Source organism: Sander lucioperca, chromosome 16 (genome assembly GCF_008315115.2).
Source record: "Sander lucioperca isolate FBNREF2018 chromosome 16, SLUC_FBN_1.2, whole genome shotgun sequence".
NCBI lineage: Eukaryota > Metazoa > Chordata > Actinopteri > Perciformes > Percidae > Sander > Sander lucioperca.
The window spans coordinates 978,372-998,116 of record NC_050188.1 but is presented as its reverse complement, the minus strand read 5'-3'; the positions used below and the strand labels follow the sequence as shown (position 1 = coordinate 998,116).

Genomic DNA, 19,745 nt, shown 5'->3' with positions numbered 1-19,745 from the left:
TATTTCAAGACTTTGCTTTGCTTGGTCATGAGGTTCAGGTTAGGAAATGTGGGGTCAGGGGTCAGAACTGCATACCCAGGCAGATGACCCCATCTCCAGTGTACCCCTCATTACATGTACAGGTCCTCTCTCCAGCTGAGACCTTCGTGCAGACGGCAAGTTCTGAACATCCACCGTTAGACATGCGACACACATCCAGCTCTGAGACACAGAGAAAACATTTTTGATCAGATTTGACACTTGTACAGAATATGTGTGTGTGTGTGTGTGTGTGTGTGTGTGTGTGTGTGTGTGTGTGTGTGTGTGTCTTTACCTTTGCAGTAAGTTCCATTGCCTTCATATCCAGCAACACACACACAGGCCGGAGCTGAACCCTTCGGTCCTGTAATACAGCTGCAGCAGAGGACAAACTCTTGTCTTACATTTCTTTGACCATTTTTAAAGCACATGTCACAAATCTAGTGACTTCTTGGGCAGACATTAGCTACTATCCCTCGGAGAAAGTCGACTAAGGTTATTCCATAACACAGCATACAATGAATGAGCTGTTAATGTGTATACCTCTACTCCTAACGATTAGACCTGGGAGTTCCTTCTTTTTTGATTGTTAATTTGGTTAAGTTGTAGTTGGACTGTTTTACCTGGTTTTATTTTTTTCATTTGATTTACCATCCGTACCGATACAGCCTTCGTATACTTTTTTTTCAAACTTTTAATCTCATGTTAATGCAATTATTGTGCAGCTATGTCATACATATTCAATTTTAACCTGACTTTTTAAGCAGGCATTAGCTATTCTCATGTTTCTAATATCTGTCCCAAAATATCAGAAACACCTTTCAATACAATGAATTCAATACAAAACCACCACCTATTACAACCTCAATAAAAATCCTGAAGTAGAATTATCATCTTTCAGACAGTGTCAACAGAAAATAAACACTTACAAGCTTTGTAAAAGTAGAATTTATGGCTGAGCTGTTGTAATTGCATTAGATCGTACAGGAGTACCTATAAAAGTGGCCAGTGAGTGTAATTGGCAGACACTGTCCTCAAGTCATTCTTTTTGTTAAACAATCGTCAATTTGCTTTTCCTGTCTGTACAACGCATGATGGTAGTTAGTAACTATTATGACTTATTTTTACGTTGCAGTTTTTGTGGGATAAATAACGCAGGTCCAATAATAAAGGGTTTAATAATTCTCACGAGACATTTGGACAACACTACAAAATAGTGAACATGCTATAATAAAGTTAGCACATAAAGTAAGGAAATTTGTGTTTGGTAGATTATTTATCTGTGGTAACAATGCATTTTGGCAATAAATCTTATACCGTTGGAAAGCCTGTTTAGTTCCCTTTCAAATAGTCCCCCATTTGTAAGGAACATGCATTTGTGGGATGAGCAGCAGCGCTGAGTATGTGGGTTGCGCCCATGAAAAATTTGCCAAATCTTCTCTGCCAATGCCAAACAGCTTATTCTGCCATTGACTTATTTGGTGTTGGGTGGATTGGATGATTGTAGTTTGAAGAAACAAGACATATTGGCAATTGAACAATTTATTCATTTCACAAACAGGAGCCTCAGTAGTGTGTGGAAGAACCGTACACAGCCACAACAGCCTGGCACCTCCTCCTCATGCTGGTCACCAGCCTGGTCACACACTGCTGTGGGATGGCATCCCATTCTTCAACCAGCATTTGTCGCAAGTCAGCTAACGTGGTTGTGTTGGTCACTCTGGCACGAACAGCACGCCCAAGCTGATCCCACAAGTGTTCAATGGGGTTGAGGTCAGGACTGCTGGTTGAAGAATGGGATGCCATCCCACAGCAGTGTGTGACCAGGCTGGTGACCAGCATGAGGTGTCAGGCTGTTGTGGCTGTGTATGGTTCTTCCACACGCTACTGAGGCTCCTGTTTGTGAAATGAATAAATTGTTCAATTGCCAATATGTCTTGTTTCTTCAAACTTCAATCATCCAATCCACCAAACACCAAACAAGTCAATGGCAGAATAAGCTGTTTGGCATTGGCAGAGAAGATTTGGCAAATTTTTCATGGGCGCAACACACATACTCAGCACTGCTGCTCAATGCATGTTCCTTACAAATGGGGCATCATTTGAAAGGGAACTAAACAGGCTGTCCAACGGTATAAGATTTATTGCCAAAAAGCATTGTTACCACAGAGAAATAATCTACCAAACACAAACACACACACAGACACACACACACAAACACACACACAAACCAGCTGTTAACACAACAACAGGACTTACTTGGCGTTTTCGGCACACACACCTCCACAAGCATCGTCCTTGATCTCTATAACACACAAAGATTTCAGGCAATAACGGGTTAGAGAAAAGTGTGGTTCCAATTTCACTGTGTGTGTGTGTGTGTGTGTGTGTGTGTGTGTGTGTCTTACCTATAGAGCAGGAAGCTCCTTTCCATCCTTTATAACATATACACCTGCCACTTCCTGCCAGACCGTCCTCACATTTCCCGTGGTCACACACACACTCTGTAACACACACATACACAGGTTAAATGACTCATATCCTCTTAGGCGTCTTAGCATCATCGGTTAGCATCATAGTTTTGGTAGCATTGATTATTAGCGTTGATTGTTTGTAAGATTCATCAGTTTGTTGGTCTTGATGCGTTAAGGCCCTAAAACACCATGCTGTGCTAACTGTCGTGCGGCAACAGTCGCTGCTAGTTTTCTTATGTCCGTTTGGTGTGTCTGGGCCTTTAGCATAAGGTGACCAGATTTCTGAGACAAAATCCGGGGACATTTTCAGCTCAGAAGCGTAAATACCTCCTAAACAGGTAATGTTTTTATCTTTGTAAAACTTAAAACGGAGACACTGACCCAGGGGCGTCACTAGACCTAGTCTGTAGTATTTACTGCACTACATTTATCGGACAGCTTTTGCTTTATTGCTTCACGCTGGGCTTGTTTCTGCAACAGCTCATTAGTATCGTTGAGGAAATATTTTCCTTTGACATTAGTCCAGTATTAAACGAGATCGCTGCAGTCGGCAACGGCGAAACAAGCTACAATGTAAGTTAATAGGACGTTAATTGTCCACCTTGTATTTACGTTCATAAACATGCTTGTTTTGCCGCTGACAGGCTCAGATTAATATTCTGTGTCTGACAACATTATGGAAAGGATTTCTAAGGAGGTCGATCTTTCTGTTAGAGTAAGATCCTTTTTTTAAACATAAAAAGTCTGTGAAATTGCGTTTGCTAAACCCACCAGACTCCATGTAAATAAACAGTAATTTTAGCATTGTAAAATATGGACATTCTAGAACATCTCAGAGCTCTGAGCAGCGCTTGCTCTGGCTTGAGCTTGCGGGCGTAGGGTGCGCGAGTCAGCGCGACTATACATTTGGTCAATGTTTTCTTTCTTTCACATTTCCGGGGACAGCTCCATGCAGGAGCAGGAACAGGAACAGGTCACCAAAACCGGGGACGTCTGGTCACCCTACTTTAGCATCAAGCCGCCAATTACGAGTGGTGCGTGACGCTAGGGGTATCGGAGAAACATGTTCCCAATGTTTTCTGTCCATAATTTAAGATAAATGAGTGACCACTAGTGTACTCGACAGTTAAACTGGGATACATTGTTGGGTTAACAAAGGTTAAAAACAATTAATTTGTACGCATTGAACAACTAACGAAGCCTGTAGGCTACCATCAAAACGTGGGATATGTAATCGAAAATGTATATACAGCGTTGGGGGAAATATTTAATTAGGGATTATCTTGGGGTGGATTTCACAGGTGGGACTGACAAGTTAGCCCATAGCTAGCATGATGCCTTCTATTTCTAGATCTAGATAAGTTTACCGGCACTTATCTGAACTAACGACATGATCACTGTCACTAGATATAAAGAAAACATTGACTTTCACTCAGTGCTATTCACTGACAGTAAAAACACGTTATTGGTGGTTCTTTCCACCTCTTCCTCATCCCAGTCAGTCACCATAGTTCTAGTACTAGGTTGAGGCACATCTCCCCAACATGACGTCATCACTGAATTGCGTTTAAAAAACCCGCTAATACCAAAAACGACAAAAACTGGCCTTTAACACTATTTGGAGACATTTAAAAAAATGATATACATATCTTGAGTGCTATATGTATCCATTAATCAACAGTGGTGGTTAACCTGCAACATGGGCTTTAAGTAAAGCCCCCTTGTGTGTGTGTGTGTGTGTGTGTGTGTGTGTGTGTGTGTGTGTGTGTGTGTGTGTGTGTGTGTGTGTGCGCGTGCGCGTGTGCGTGTATGTGTATGTGTTGTTCCTCACTGGAGGAGCAGTTGTCTCCGTATCGTCCTGGCTCACAGTCCTCACATGCGGTGCCGTGAAATCCCTCAAAGCAACGGCACTCCCCGTTTCCATAGTTACCGTCCTGACACTCTCCGTGATTGTAGCACCAGCTGCCAACGTCTCCGGGGCATTTAAAGCACTCGTGGCCATAGTAACCAGGGCAACAGGAATGATCCTGCAGGACAGACAATCATTATTATTATTATTATTATTATTATTATTAAGTCCTATTCATATATGGAATCTGTAACATTAATCACTACATCTGTTTGTTAAAGTGATGTTTTTTTGGCATCCTTTGGAATGGTCCTACCCAGAACCAAACTAATAGTAAGTATATCAATTTAATAATTATTTATATAATTATATATAAATATATATAAAGATTATATTTATATCCAAAAAACGTTGAACTTCATCGTAATATTCGGTTTGGTATGAAGAATCGGCTGCAGTTTGAGTAGTAACAGTAGTCCTAGTGTGGTGGCAGCTAGTATTAGCTGGTAACCCTAACACCAGCTAATGTCTCAGGTATTAGTATAGTAGTAGTATTTGCAGTCATTAGAGCAATAATATTCCTACTTCTGAAACTAGTGTAAGTAGTAGTAGCAAGACTGTAGTCAAGAATATTTAAGGCCAAATGGACCTTTAGACGAAAGTCAAGACAAGATTCTAAAACAGGGTTGGGACTAAGTGAAAACTGAGACTAAAATTGTTTGTAAATTTGAATTAAAACTACTCCAAATTCAAAGCCAGTTCTCAATACCCAACCCAAACTGCAGCACTAAGTAGTACTGGTAGTAGTTATAGCAGTAGAAATACTGTGCTAGTAGTAGTGTCAGCAGACCGTGGTTAACCGAAGACATTTGATGACACAGCCTGGCATTCTCTTCCTCCTGGATCCGATTCGCTTACTATATTTACAGTTGGATCGCATGTTGGCTGGAAACTGTTCCATGATCTGCAGTAGAAGATATTAGAAACACAGCAGACACCTAAACTGTGAGTTGTTAGAGAACACAGACACCTTCAGAAATCATAGGCAGACTAATGGCTGAAAACTGTACACCCTAATAGAACTCTGACTTTTGTAGAGCCTGCTCAAAAAGTAAACACATGACTCATAGAGACAGATTTTAACCAGTGTGTGGTGCAAATAATAACAAATGTGTGAATGTTAGAATTTGGTAGTTGGGCTAACATCAAGGTCACTTTTGGAGGAGATTATATTTGATTTTTTTTTCCCTTTATTAAGTAGTGACAGTGGATAGACATGAAAGGGGGAGAGAGATGGGGGATGACATGCGGCAAAGGGCAGCAAGTCAGATTCGAAACCCGCGCCGCTGCAGCCAACATGGGCGAACGCTTTTACTGGGTGAGCTAGAGGCCGCCCCCGTAGATTGTGTTTCTGCATAAATCTGCACAGGTGTTCATGTTATTGTGTTCACCCCCCTGTGGACTGTAACAGTTTTCTTACTGGTTTGTAGCTGAATAGGCATCGAGGTGGTCCTTTACAGTCTGAACACTTTCCCTGGAGACAAGAGACAGACAGAGAGAGAGGGACAGAGGGGTTGGAATAACTGGCATCTGTCCGTCGGTCCATCTTCACAATAAACTCCTCAGAACCACATCTGTATCTGCTGCAAAACGTTTCTCCGCTGTCAAGTTAATGATTTTGTCTACAAGAGCCAATTAAATACTTGGAGCAAATGCGCTACAATAAGGGAATGATTCTTAAGATATAAACAACATTTTTAATTGAACACTACCCAGTAGCCAGTAGATGCATTTAAATCAGCCTCAAAATTGTTTCTATAGTTTAATGTGGTTAATTAGTAATGTTACAGTATCTGGTGTCCACAGCTGCTTTAGTGTTCATTCACACTAGATCAGGCGGTCCAGCGATTTACAGCAGAGTTTTGCAGTGGTGGGAGTGTAACCATAAATGGCCCATTTGTATGACGTCCTGTTGTGTTATTCAATCCCCCCATGTACCACAAGTAGACTTATATTTCACAATTATTGTTTTCCGTCAGATCGACATTTCTGACCACACCCAAAGGCAGCTTCATTTCACAGAGAAAGAAAAGAGACCTGGAAAGACCAAGGAAACATTCGGCTGTTACACAAAGTCCTTGGCAGTTAAGTGCTTGTGTTTGGTTTTCTAACGTTAGAGTGTTTTAAACGTTCTAATGGCAGCAATAAAGCCAGTGATATTTCCTGTTTACTGCACGGGATTCTCACACCGTTTCCAAACGTTGAATCTGTCATAACTTTTTGCCGTCCTGTGGCCCCCATTGCCGCAGCCTAAACGCACTACCCCCATTTAAATGGGAAAACTTGCGCTTTTGCCGGACCGCCTGACAGCCTGACTGGATGAAAAGCTTCTCCTTCAGTTCAGTAAATCTCTGCAGCGATCTGAAAGTACCAGAACACATATGTCAATAAATCTGCAGCCTCAGATTTTTGATGAGCACAGTGCCATTACGCACGCCCGTTAACTATGTTTACCTTGGTTATATCACGTTAAAATGACACCAGGTTGCTGCCAAAAAACCACACACATCAGACTAGAGTGTTATAACTCGGTATTCTGCCTGTTTATGTAGGGAGACTTCAGATTACCGGGTTTACATTCAATGTTTAATTCTTGAAATGCATTATGGTGCAAACACACTTCTGTCACATGAGATACAATAAAATTAAAACTGAAATAGTATCGGATTGATGCGGTCATATAAAAACAGCTTCACTGATATTTTTTCTATCGTCATTGTACAAAATAACTGCTAGAAAATCCACCAACTGTCTCTGGCAAAAAAAAAATAAAAAATATGTTGTGAAGCTCTGCTGCATCCACAACAACATGATTTCCTGGAGATAGCCGTTTCTTTATTTGTTTGCGTCTTGTCAGTATACTTCACTGTCATTCGCTCAGTTGTTTTGCACTGCTGCACATACAAGAACCAAAATAGAAGGCTCATTCTTCAATTTAACCACCCATCCATCCATTTATTCAGCCGTCCATCAGTCTGTCCGTCCATCCACTTTCATTCTATCCATCCATCCTGTCACTGATCCATTATTTCATCCATCTAGCTTTCTATCCATTCATTAATTTGCCAATACACCATTCCATCCATCCATCACTCCCTCCATCCTTACATTGACCTGCAGGGTGACCTGTTTGCTGCATCTGTTGCGGTGGACTTTGAGGACCTGAGGGAGGACTATGATGACACCATTCTGCGTCTCAATGAAACTGCCGTCAAGAGGAATGCCGTTCACAACTGTCTGGAGGACGAGAAACAAATCAGACATTATTAGAAGACTATACTGTTGCATGTTTGGCACATAAACTATGAATTTTCTGAAACGTCACAAAATTGCTTGTCATCTTTCAAATCATCCCATTGGTTTTTAGATTCATTTCCTTTTCCCCAATCAGTCCCAGTTCATATCTATGAAAATGAACTTGCAGAGACTTGAAACTTGCTGCATGGAAATAGTCCATCACAGTCTAGGAAGCGTAATGTTTCTGTCCATGTTTTAGCATCATCACCTGATAATGCAGCTGTTAGCAGTAACTCTCCTGTGGAGCGTTCATCAAAGAACTGACCGTCAGCCGCTTAAAGGATTTTATTGACAATCATTGTTGTCAATCAACTCAAGCTCAGAAGACAAACGATAAAATGTAATTTAATATAAAATATGGACCTTGTAAAAAGGGTAATACTAATTTGCTTGTTTCTTGTATTCATTTTGCTGTTCTGCAGCTGAATTTCAAGACTCATGTAAATTTGTCCAGACATTCATTTGTCTACATGTTGAATGTGATGGATTATTTCTCTGCCTTTTAATTTTTATAGAAATGTATGGCTGCCTGGAAGGAAATCGATCTAAAACCTGACAGGAATGCAAAAGCAGAAGTATGTTTCTTAAATAACAGACAAGTCTTCAATGTTCAGAGGCCTGTCCTACGAAGCAAGTTCAAAATATCCAGGATAGCTTTTTGTTATCTGGCTTCACTAACCCTGTCAACCGCAATCATGCTAAGTGGTCACACAATTGCCATGTTCACATAAAAGGGGCGGTTTTTGCAGCATATGACCAATCACAAACGTGGACTAGTCTACTGGCAGCGGAGTGAAGAGCAAACTATAATTTTAGACAATTACGAAGAACACATAAACTAGGCTAAAAGCAACACAGTTGCAGCTGCCAAATGCAGGAAGGACATCTGGCAAACATTTGCTGATTGTTTGAATGTGTAAGATAATAAGAATAAGTGGGAAAGAGGACCACAATGGAAATAAGTTATCCTTTCTTATAAAAAATTTTTCAATCAATATCTATTTGTCGCAGTGACCAGTCAAATATATATTTTTTGATTTGTCAAATAGATCAAATCAAATGGGCTTTAACTGCACCATCTAGGGCACAAGTAGATTTGACTATAACTTCAAATGAATGTGTTGCTTAGATGTATTCTTATGGCGTGTATGACATTTTTATCCTTAGTCTCTCAGCTTCAACCACAGCGGTGTGAAACAGACGTGGGAGCAAAAAAAAAAGAAAAATATAAAACATAATTCAAAGCTGTTAAGTACTGTAGGCTTACTTTCACATATTATAAGTAAAACAAGTACATGGCTTTAGTGCTTCAATCAGTCTATGTTGTAGGATGATATCGGTATACAAAAGCACGCACAGCATACAGAAAAGTACCTGTAGCAAAGTAACGCAAGGCAATGCATTCAGTCTGAAAACCTATATCTCTTATATAATTGGTCATATTGGTCAGTAAGCGGTAGGGCCGCACGATATGAGGAAAAAATGCTATAACGTTTAATGTCAACGATATTACTTGTGATAAATAAGCATATATTAAAATGTGGTCAGTTCTGCCTTTCTGCTGCTTTTAGCATTCTGCTAAAATACAACAAATTGCTTATTGAATTAAAAAAAAAAAAAAAAACTGAAAGGAAATCATTTACATTATTTTGTTGAACAAATTGAAAATTGAGATGAACACAAAAGGCAGCATTAAAAACAGAATATTTACATTTTAAAGTGTTGTTTCTTTACTGTACTCTCTTTCAATTTACTTGATGTGTTTACTGAGCAAGTTTATATCGCCATGACGATTAAAAAAAAGCCCTAGGAGGTGATGCTTGTATATGCGTTGATCTGTTATCTTGAACATAAGCTGCTCCGGAGCAGCATAAGTTACCATGGTGATGTACCCTGGTAAGAAGTGAACTACAGTCGTAACCATGAAAACCCAGGTTTACCCTAAAGTTACCTTAGCTAATCCCAAATCCTGCTTCGTATTACAGGCCTCTGGTGTGAGACCATTTCTGGAAGGTTGTCACATGACTGTGAAGCTTGTGCTGGTCCAGATTTTATTACCTGGTTGTTGTCATTTAAGTGGAACTGGACTTGGTAGTCGCTGCCCAGCAGTGTGCTTTTCAGCATGCCATCAGACAGGTGGTCAGGGAAGAGCAACTCATTGAGAATCACATGGTACTTGAACACATCAGAGTCCTGGACAAATACAGAGATACACAAACAGAGAGAGGAAGGGAGGTAAAGAATAATTCTGGTTTATTGATGATCACAGCCCACAGCTCTGATACAGTATGGATTCTGTTGTTGTGCTGATTGGCAGCTGTTTCCCCAGTTGGAAAAACAACTGCACAATCAGAGCTTTTTTAGGCAGAATTAAGAAAGAGGACATCTTCATCATGTGCCAGATATTCAAATCTTCATTTGAAAACTTCAATGTTAGCTTCGAATGGAGAAAAAAAAAATCAGTACAGCCCTAACACATTTCTTCCCTCTGGTTTCTGATCATTTTCTTAATAAAGAAAAAAAAAGCCAATGTCATTTACACAGCAGATGTTTTTTGTGTTACTTTGATCATAGTGGAGGGTTTGCAGGCCAGCAGTGGCTCATATCACCTGGACCTACCAGTAGGGAGGAGTTAGTCCTGCTGAGGTGCTGCCGGATGGCATCATCTGTTGGCAGAAGGAGGGTGAAATCAAACACACCCAGATCCTCTGACAGATTGTACATCTGTGAAAAAACACACACATATTAAAACGTAACATATAAAGTAATAAGGTTGAGTTCAGACAGATAAACAGACAAGACAGTTGTCTTACCAGACCGTACTGTCTGAAAAGAGTGAAGGTGGAAGAGGAGTTCAGGAAGGCCATCAGGGTGGGGGGCTCGGGGGGGAGGTCTGAGCGGGATGGAGCCAGAATCTGACAACACCCAAATCAATAAACAAACAAACAAACAAACAAACAAACAGACAGACAGACAGGATTTCAGTTCATTAAATATTTTTGTAGAAACCAAAAGGACTCGCTGGAATCGTTTGATGATGTGGTACAGTAATTTGGAATCCATAGGTCCCAATTTTTCAGATATTTATTTTTGGATCCAGTACTTCAGCCCCGCAGGCACCATCCATCCATCTTCGTCCGCTTATCCGGTATCGGGTCGCGGGGGGAAGCAGCTCCAGCAGGGGACCCCAAACTTCTCTTTCCCGAGCCACATTAACCAGCTCCGACTGGGGGATCCCGAGGCGTTCCCAGGCCAGGTTGGAGATATAATCCCTCCACCTAGTCCTGGGTCTTCCCCGAGGCCTCCTCCCAGCTGGACGTGCCTGGAAAACCTCCCTAGGGAGGCGCCCAGGGGGCATCCTTACCAGATGCCCGAACCACCTCAACTGGCTCCTTTCGATGCAAAGGAGCAGCGGCTCTACTCTGAGCTCCTCACGGATGACTGAGCTTCTCATCCTATCTCTAAGGGAGACGCCAGCCACCCTCCTGAGGAAACCCATTTCGGCCGCTTGTACCCTGGATCTCGCTCTTTCGGTCATGACCCAGCCTTCATGACCATAGGTGAGGGTAGGAACGGTGGGGGTAGGAATAGGTGAGAGCTTTGCCTTCTGGCTCAGCTCTCTTTTCGTCACAACGGTGCGATAAATTGAATGTAATACCGCACCCGCTGCGCCGATTCTCTGACCAATCTCCCGCTCCATTGTCCCCTCACTCGCGAACAAGACCCCAAGGTATTTAAACTCCTTCACTCGGGGTAAGGACTCATTCCCTACCTGGAGAAGGCACTCCATCAGTTTCCTGCTGAGAACCATGACCTCAGATTTAGGCACCGCAGGCACCAGAATGTTTAAATAAGGTGTTGTTGATCTATGGGAAAGGTCATGGTCCTGTGATAAGATCCAGGAATTTTGGACCAGGATACATGATAACCTTTGTCGGATTGCAGGGACCCAGGTTCCATTCAGCCCAAGGGTAAGGGAGGTGTGTGTGGAGGTGAAGAGTCCTTTGCTCCGTATCACTCTGTATTCTCCAGAGACACTTTTGAATATTCCAACAAAGTTCCTGAACAAGTTTATGAAATCCCTCTAAAACTGATACCAAATGACACTTAGTGGTGTTTCATTGGGCCTTTTAGGATAATGTTATCCGTCTGGTCAACAGAACAGTTTGCCATGACATTTTCTCTGGATGTTTATGGCCCCTAGAGGATGAAGAAGAATAACCATTGTATTGTTTGCTCTACTGAGCCTCCTGGTTGCTAAGACTCTTACCTGGTCTATGATGTGGATGTAGCCGTTGATTGCAGGCAGGTTGTGGGTGAGGATGGAGGCGTTTCCAATTTGGATCACCTGAAACAAAACGGCAACAGTCAAATATATGTGTGTGTGTGTGTGTGTGTGTGTGTGTGTGTGTGTGTGTGTGTGTGTGTGTGTGTGTGTGTAATTAATGTCTGATCTGCTGATACACCATCTACACCTGGGACTGAGCCCTGGGATCAGGATTTTGTTTGCCCAGGAGTGAACTGACTAACCTCAGCTCTTACTGGACCTGGACAGGCCTGTGAAATCTTAAAGTGATGCAAATGGAAGCTCAGTGACAGAAGGCTCAATTTACGATCTCAGGAGCTCACCATAACCTGATAGCTGCTAAAACGTCCACATTCCGGAGACATGAACTGTATCAACTAACACACACTGGAGCTCCTAAAACCAAGAACAAAGGGATTGATTTTTGTATTTAGAATGTATGTTAATTAGTCAAATGCTTGATTAAAGGATACTAAAACATCAGGACCCTGTCTCCCCCAAACTCTACGGGGCAATGTGGGGAGGTGTGAGTGTTAACACAGCTACCCCACCTCTCTGCATACCTCAGAGAGGAAGAGAAGAAGGAAGTGCGTGTGCTACAATGAATACGGAGACAGAGGTTTTGAGGGTTATAAAATGTAACCATATCTCTAACTCCCAAATGGACGTGCATGTACTCATGAATTGTTGCAGACAGTGTGCAGATGGCACAAAGAATGACGTGGACAGCCTTACAGTAATACACCTGTGGTAGTTGTACCTGCTCTTCAGAGGTGGAGAATTACTCACACACAGAACTGATGTTGCAGGAGTCTTAAATCCACATAAATCACAATTACCCAATTCTTACCCCGCTGCTGTTGCTGATTTCCCAGGAGGTGGGGGGGTTCAGGGTGGGCAGCCTGCTCCCCACCAGTCTATCCAGATCTTCTACAGAGTAGATCCCCTGCAGGAAGTGGGCCCTGCAACCAGGAAGAGCAAAAAGGAAAGATTACGACTCATTTCACTAAACACAAACTCGCAACGTGCTCCTGGGAGACTGGAGATGTGGCTTCAAGCCAGAAGGGTTTGCGTTCCATCAAGTGACAGATGGATCAAAACGTCCAGTGAATACTGGTTGCCCTACTTCCTGGTGGATCTAGTTCAAGCATGATTAGCATCAACATTGTCAGAGAAAACAGCAGGCTTCCTGAGCAGTAAATTACATCTATTTTTCCATATTGTCAACAAATCTCTTTAAAAGACCAAAACCAACACAAACTCAAGTACTGCGATGTTCTAGCGTTCAAGACTAGTGAGCGAAGTGTGTGTGTGTGTGTGTGTGTGTGTGTGTGTGTGTGTGTCACATGTCTGATCAGTGTGTGAGGTGACTGACCGCAGGAAGTGAGGCAGGTGGTGCCGGCTGGTCCAGAATAAATCCTGAGTTGAACTCATGTTCCTCATAGCTTCTCTGGACGGAACCAACACTGTGAGGTTCCCACTCAGGTCCTCAGAATGGTGACTGTACTTCTGACAACACACAAAAACAACTTATGTCATCTTTAGTGTTGAGCAGGGCCGGTTTTAGCCTCCTACATTAGGATGGGCTGGTAGAAATTGGAGCAGTTTGAGCCTGTTAAATAAAAAAAAAAAAATAATGTGGGTGAGTTTCCAACAGGCCTCTCTGATATCTGTTTCTCAAAACTCATCAGAACAGTTCAATGGACAATGACAGTGACTTTATCCCGACAGAATATTCAGCCCAGGCCCCTCTAGATATGCCGGCTAGTAATTAACAACCCAACAGAAATACAGGGTGATTTCTGGGTCGTTTCAGGTGTGAGACACTCATCAAAGGACTAAAATACTAGGACCTCGTGGTTCATCAAGCCAATCGAAAGCTGGATTTTGCATAAAACTGAAATACCGTATTCAAGGACATCGGGGAATAATAAATGACACCTCTGAATAAGGAAAGGATGTTCTCCCCTTTTTCTCCCCCCTCTATTCACACACTCACACTCAGGCATACAATTGATACTAGACACAGGACACACAGATGACAATCAGCTAATTTTCTGCAAAGAGCGGAGAAGAGAGAGAGAAAGAGAGAGAGCGAGAGAGAGAGAGAAAAGGGGAGAGAGAGGGAGAGAGAGATCGAATAGTGGTCACCAGTACATATTTTCTGGGTTTTGTTTTGGTAGTTGTGGCGTTTGGTGTATCTTCATTATCTGCTTTTACCTGGCTGTCATTTCACAAACGTGTCCATGCTTTGCTAGCAGTGCACTACAATGCATCATTTATTTATATTTAGCCTCGCCGCCAATCTACAGGATGATACTATGCAATGTTGAGTTATGATTAAATGTGAGGTATCATAGTGTTGGGAAAGTTTTGTCACGTTTGCGCATAAGGTATAAAATGTATACTCCTTAATAAATAAGTTAGTCTCAGGAGATCATATGAGAAGCCATTATTGGAAACTGTCAAAAAATACCTGGCAGGTGATCGGATGAACCATCTGTCTATTGCGTAAGCCATTGTTGGCTGATACACACACCTAAACTATGCCTGTAGCTGACAGTAAGTCCACACCGGACACTAATTGGTTCATTCTGCTGCTGTTCAGACACAAATGCATTACTTTAAGCCTGACAAGATATATTTTCATGTGATACGTATCATCTTGCGTAATCTTGTAATATTGCGAGAATCCACCTGCCCTGTAAGGTAACAAGTCTTCCCAAGAATTAGAGAAGAAGCAGCTGACCAACCAGGTTGCGTCTCCTCCTCCAGACCTGCCTCCAGCAGAGTGGGCCCATTATAATCAACTGATGCTGCAACATCAACCATGGAAGCCGCGCTGCTCATCTCTATTACATAGGGAGTGAACACAGAGCGATGGACAGGTCTTCTTTAGAGCTCTGTCTATTTGTGCCTGAACAACACAAGAAAAGGGGATGGGCAGTGGCCATAATTGGAGGCGCGCTGTAGGCTGCCGGGCAAGACGCACATTTGGGTCGGCTGAACCCAACCCTGCCCCTAGCCACCGTTGGCCTTGGTGTTATTTGTTTAAACCAGCCATATTGCTGTTTCAGAACTACTAAGTTTAAACTAAGTTTAAATGTACTGTAGTTTAGTTTGAACGTAGTGTGGTAGTTACACTAGAACTAAAAGTAAAGTGAAAACAGGATGCATCATACAGGTTGTTCTTTTTTTGATTGTGGTTCTTACACACCTGAATCAGTCGGTAGAAACTGTACAGCTTTGGGTTCATGTCCAGCTCCTACAAACATACATGCACACACAGTTATTATGGTAACAGCTTCTCATTTGTCACTTTCACCTGATAAAATGGCCAACAGCTGCAGGTCATATAAAATGTCACTTGTGTAAAATATGATGTGCCAAAGTCAGGAAACAGCTGATTTCAATGTGTCAGATACATATTTAATCCACATTTTATATCTGCTGCTGCTATGTAGATATGAGTAATGGATCAGACTTGGCCAAAAAAAACTTGATTGGGTTATCCCTGTATAATACTGGTCCTGAAAACTTACCTCCAGTAACGATGCGTAGCAGATGGTTCCGTCTCCAGCGTAGCCGTCAGGACAGGTACAGGTGTGAGCTCCACCCTCCACAGAGCGCTCACACTTTGCCTGACAGAGTGTGCAGCAGAAAGGGATCATGAGACATGAATCTAACCTACTTAGACTGCACTAATTACACAACAATTACCAATTCTCTGTTCTCATATTTTTATAAATTAGTTGTCACTAGTAACACAAATAAACATGTTGCACATCAAAGTCTTCAGATGAAGAAAAATCTCAACTTTAATCTCCAGAAGTCTGAAAATGACAGACATTACAGTAATTGTAAGAGTTGATAACTATTATCAACCAAAAATGTCTATCTCTACACAGATGTAGACAGGCCATTGTTTCAGCTGTAACTTTTGGTGCTTTGAGCACCACAAACCATTTATCACCATTAAGGTGGAGGCAAAAGTCTCAGCAGCAGAGATCATACATTGCATGTTTATGAATGTTTGTACTCAGAGATAAGCATTTGAAATAAAAATGTAAAAATTGAAGCGTACTTGAAAGTTTTTCTTCTTTTTTTTGTGTATATATATGTGTGTGTGTGTGTGTGTGTGTGTGTGTGTGTGTGTGTGTGTGTGTGTGTGTGTGTGTGTGTGTGTGTGTGTGTGTGTGGGTTTACCAGGTCATGGCAGCCTCCGTTCTTCTTGAGGCAGGGGTTAATGAGGTCACACATGATACCGTCCCCCATGTAACCTGTCTTACAAACACACTCACTCTGCAGCCACACAGACAAGTCAGACACACACATAAATGAACGCTCAGGCAGCTGATTAGTAACTAGTTACAATACAAGATGATGACAATAATGGCAATAAAAAGAGAATAGACTTGCACTGAGGATAGCGTAGTGACACACATCTCCCTGAGTTGATGTGGATGGTTACATTTGTTAAAATATAAGTGTGAGACAGAAGAGTTCAAACATCAAGATTTACTTGGTTTACGTGGTTCCTAGAGTCTCCAAAAGTACAAGAGAGCCAGAGCCTTCAGCTACAATGCTCCTCTCCTGTGGTACCAGCTCCCAGTTTCGGTTCAAGAGGCAGACACCGTCTCCACATTTAAAGGTGCAGTAGGTAAAACTTATAAAACTAACTTTCGGTCATATTTGCTGAAACTGACCCTATGTTCGAGTAGAACTATATGAAGCAGGTAATTTAAAAAAAAAAATCTGGCTCCTCTGGCACCACCTACAGCCTGTAGTGTGATTTGCGAAACTCCACAGCTCCCTGTTCAGATGCACCAATCAGGGCCAGGGGGAGTGTCTAACTGCATGTCCATCACTGCTCATGCACATGCATTTATTCTCCCTTGTGGGGGGAGGGGCTTAGGAGACCGTTTTGGGCTTTAGCAGAAAGGGGGGAGGGACTGAGAAGTTGTTGATGTTCAAATTGTTTGGCTAAGTTCTGGATCTTCACAATCCTACCTACAGCACCTTTCAGAATAAGCTTAAAACTCCCCTCTTTGATAAAGCTTACAGCTGGGGCTGGCTCAGGTTTGCCTTGGACCAGCCCTTAGTTATTCTGTTATAGGCTTTGACTGCCGAGGGACTTCCTATGACACACTGAGCTCCTCTTTCATCCTCTCTCTCTCCATCTGGGTGCGATCATGTTACATTAATGCATGTTACTAACGTAGCTTGTTCCCCGGAGTCCTTATGCTTTCCTGCCTTTCCTTGGATTGTGGTGGCACCTGGATCATGGCTGCAGCTGCTGCCGTGGTCCTGCTCAACGCCCTGATATGCCCTGCACTGCTACTACTATTATTATTAGTCAAAGTTCTATTATCTTTACTATTACTATAATTGCCACTCTTCATCATGTCATTTCATCATACCCACTGCTATAATTACATAGTTAGATATTATTATAGTTGCTGTGCATCACGTCAAAACATAAAATTGAATTGAATCAAAAATGCTTTAGAAAACACTGACAGTATCAGTTGACCTTTAGTAAGACAAGGACTTTTTTTAGTACGTTACTAGCTGTTTAGTTGAATGAATATTAACTAATGCTTAATGTCCATCGTTATTTGTAAGTGACTGACCTGTCCAGGTCCGATGTGGTTACAGTCGGCGTTGGCGCTGCAGCCTCCTCGACTCTCCAGCTGACAGTTGTTGATCTCAACACACACTCTCCCGTCACCTGTCCAACCCTCAACACACACACATGACGCGTTACCTGGACCCACATATGCACACTCTGCCTGTAGAGAGGAAGAGAGAGAGGTAGTCTTCAGTTTTATAATGTCCTACTGTAAGTTTAAATATTAAATGGTTTACAACAACCCACCACAGAAACTAGCAGTTTATTAATATTATATGTTTGATATCGGGCGATGAATTCATCCAGGCAGTTTTTTTAGACTATTTTGGAAAGCAGGGCTTGGGCTTTTTGTTTTTTTCACCCCATATAGTAGTAGTGTCGCACGGACGGACGCACGCACGCAAGCACGCACGCACTTACATGCGCACGCACTTGCACACGCACACACATTTTTATTCAAAACCCCACCCAAATGTGTGTTTTTGTTTTCCTCGAGACCACAGAGGGTGGGGGGTGGGAGAGGGTTTTTGTTCTTGTTCAATTGTATTTGTATGTTCTGTGTGTTCTAAATATTAAAAAAAACACAATAAAAAATGTATCTAAAAAAATTTTTTTTAAAAACAGCCAAACTACACACCGCCTATCCAGTTACCAGATACCCAATTTATTTATTCTTCTAAAAAAAAGATGAGGTTGTTAATATAGATATAATCTGTGTGCCTAGAACTTTTTTCCCTTTTTTCTGTGGTATCGAAAGAGGTATCGTGTATCGTATTTTTTCATACTAGCATTGTATCGACGTTTAAAATTCTGGTATCGTGACAACCTAATTATTATACATCTATAGGTTTCATCTGATTGGGTTGTAAAAACGATAGACGCGAGTTTGTTAATGAACTGCATACTTGAAAAATATTCTGTGTTTTCTGTTATATTACTGTGCTCCTATATTTCTTTCTCTAAGCAGTGAGTCTTACGTTGGTGTCGCAGTCTCCTCTGTTGTTTTTCAGGCAGGGGTTGATGGGAGAACAGGAGTGACCATCACCCTCATATCCATCCCTACACAAACACCTGGTGGAGCACACACAAACATAGATTTTTGATGAACAAACTCAGCAGCTGTTGAAGTAACAGGAGAGTGGCTGGTGATGATCACCTGTGAATCCCTGCTGCAGGAACCACTGAACATCAGAGAGGAAAAAGCTGCAGTGGTCCAGGTGGGAGATCGTCTTGATGCTGTACAGAAGGAATCTACAAAAGCTACCTCTGCCATGTTTGGTAAGAACGACAGGGTCACACCCAGCTTTCTCGTTGTCCAAACTGACATCACCACAGTGTTCTCATGGTGATGGACAGGTCTCTCTGTGAGCATCTTTTCCCATGAAAAGACTTTAAGTGGTGCCTTGACCTGCACTCTGAGTAATCTGCCTGGCAGGAAGTGAAGCCTACACCTTTAGGTGCTTTAAGACAACAAACTGTTTATTGTTTATGTCTGTTAAGGCCCTGATATACCAAGCAGACGGCCAAGAACTAGTGGCAATGAAGGCCGACTGTGGCGTCGCCTCGCGTCACCCTACGTCGCCCAACGTCGACCTGCGTCGCCCCGCGTCTCGTGGTGCTTTAAGCTAAATGCCAACATGTTCACAATAATGCTGGTATGTTGATATTTAGTATGTAAGCATGCTAAATGTGCCAACTGGCACAAAACACAAAGCACAGCTGAGGCTAACCAAAGGATTGAATAAACAGATATTTTGTCCAGTTCACAAATGTGAACCTCATGGTGGTGCTAGGGGAAGCTCTGGAAACCATGAATGTCTGTACAAAATGTCGTGGCAATTCATCCCATAGCTGTTGAGATATTTCAGTCTGGACCAAAAATTTACAGATAAAAACTAAAGACCAAAATGTGTTAGGTTTTTTTTGACTAAAACTAACATTAATAAAATTACTAAAATGTGACTCAAACTAATAACGCACTTTTTTATTAAAAGATTAACAATAGATCAAAACTAGAGACCATCTTGTCATGGGATCACACCAGCCGCGACGCCAAATCGATAACAGGTAAATCAGGAGATAAAATGAACAATGGCAGTTGTAGTAATG

At 42.0% G+C, this 19,745-nt stretch overlaps 1 protein-coding gene and 1 long non-coding RNA gene across 2 annotated transcripts in view; one reads left to right on the top strand and one right to left on the bottom strand.

Moving 5' to 3' along the window:
* The window catches only part of stab1 (stabilin 1), a 111,416-nt gene that overhangs the window by 62,175 nt on the left and 29,496 nt on the right, over positions 1 to 19,745 (bottom strand). Inside the window, exons 24-42 of the mRNA XM_031296783.2 lie at positions 18,614 to 18,707; positions 17,638 to 17,796; positions 16,211 to 16,306; positions 15,547 to 15,645; positions 15,222 to 15,269; positions 13,380 to 13,513; positions 12,855 to 12,966; positions 11,969 to 12,046; positions 10,512 to 10,613; positions 10,318 to 10,422; positions 9,757 to 9,891; positions 7,510 to 7,638; positions 5,822 to 5,875; positions 5,192 to 5,305; positions 4,324 to 4,519; positions 2,427 to 2,522; positions 2,278 to 2,323; positions 314 to 393; positions 76 to 201 (exon numbers count right to left, since the gene is read on the bottom strand). Of these exons, the coding sequence (XP_031152643.1) occupies positions 76 to 201; positions 314 to 393; positions 2,278 to 2,323; positions 2,427 to 2,522; positions 4,324 to 4,519; positions 5,192 to 5,305; positions 5,822 to 5,875; positions 7,510 to 7,638; positions 9,757 to 9,891; positions 10,318 to 10,422; positions 10,512 to 10,613; positions 11,969 to 12,046; positions 12,855 to 12,966; positions 13,380 to 13,513; positions 15,222 to 15,269; positions 15,547 to 15,645; positions 16,211 to 16,306; positions 17,638 to 17,796; positions 18,614 to 18,707 (2,003 nt within the window). The remainder of the gene's footprint in view (positions 1 to 75; positions 202 to 313; positions 394 to 2,277; positions 2,324 to 2,426; positions 2,523 to 4,323; positions 4,520 to 5,191; positions 5,306 to 5,821; positions 5,876 to 7,509; positions 7,639 to 9,756; positions 9,892 to 10,317; positions 10,423 to 10,511; positions 10,614 to 11,968; positions 12,047 to 12,854; positions 12,967 to 13,379; positions 13,514 to 15,221; positions 15,270 to 15,546; positions 15,646 to 16,210; positions 16,307 to 17,637; positions 17,797 to 18,613; positions 18,708 to 19,745) is intronic.
* LOC118493344 lies at positions 4,794 to 19,730 on the top strand. Its single transcript, XR_004895323.1, has 3 exons — positions 4,794 to 4,804; positions 15,238 to 15,242; positions 19,642 to 19,730. It is a non-coding gene; the product is annotated as an uncharacterized LOC118493344 (long non-coding RNA).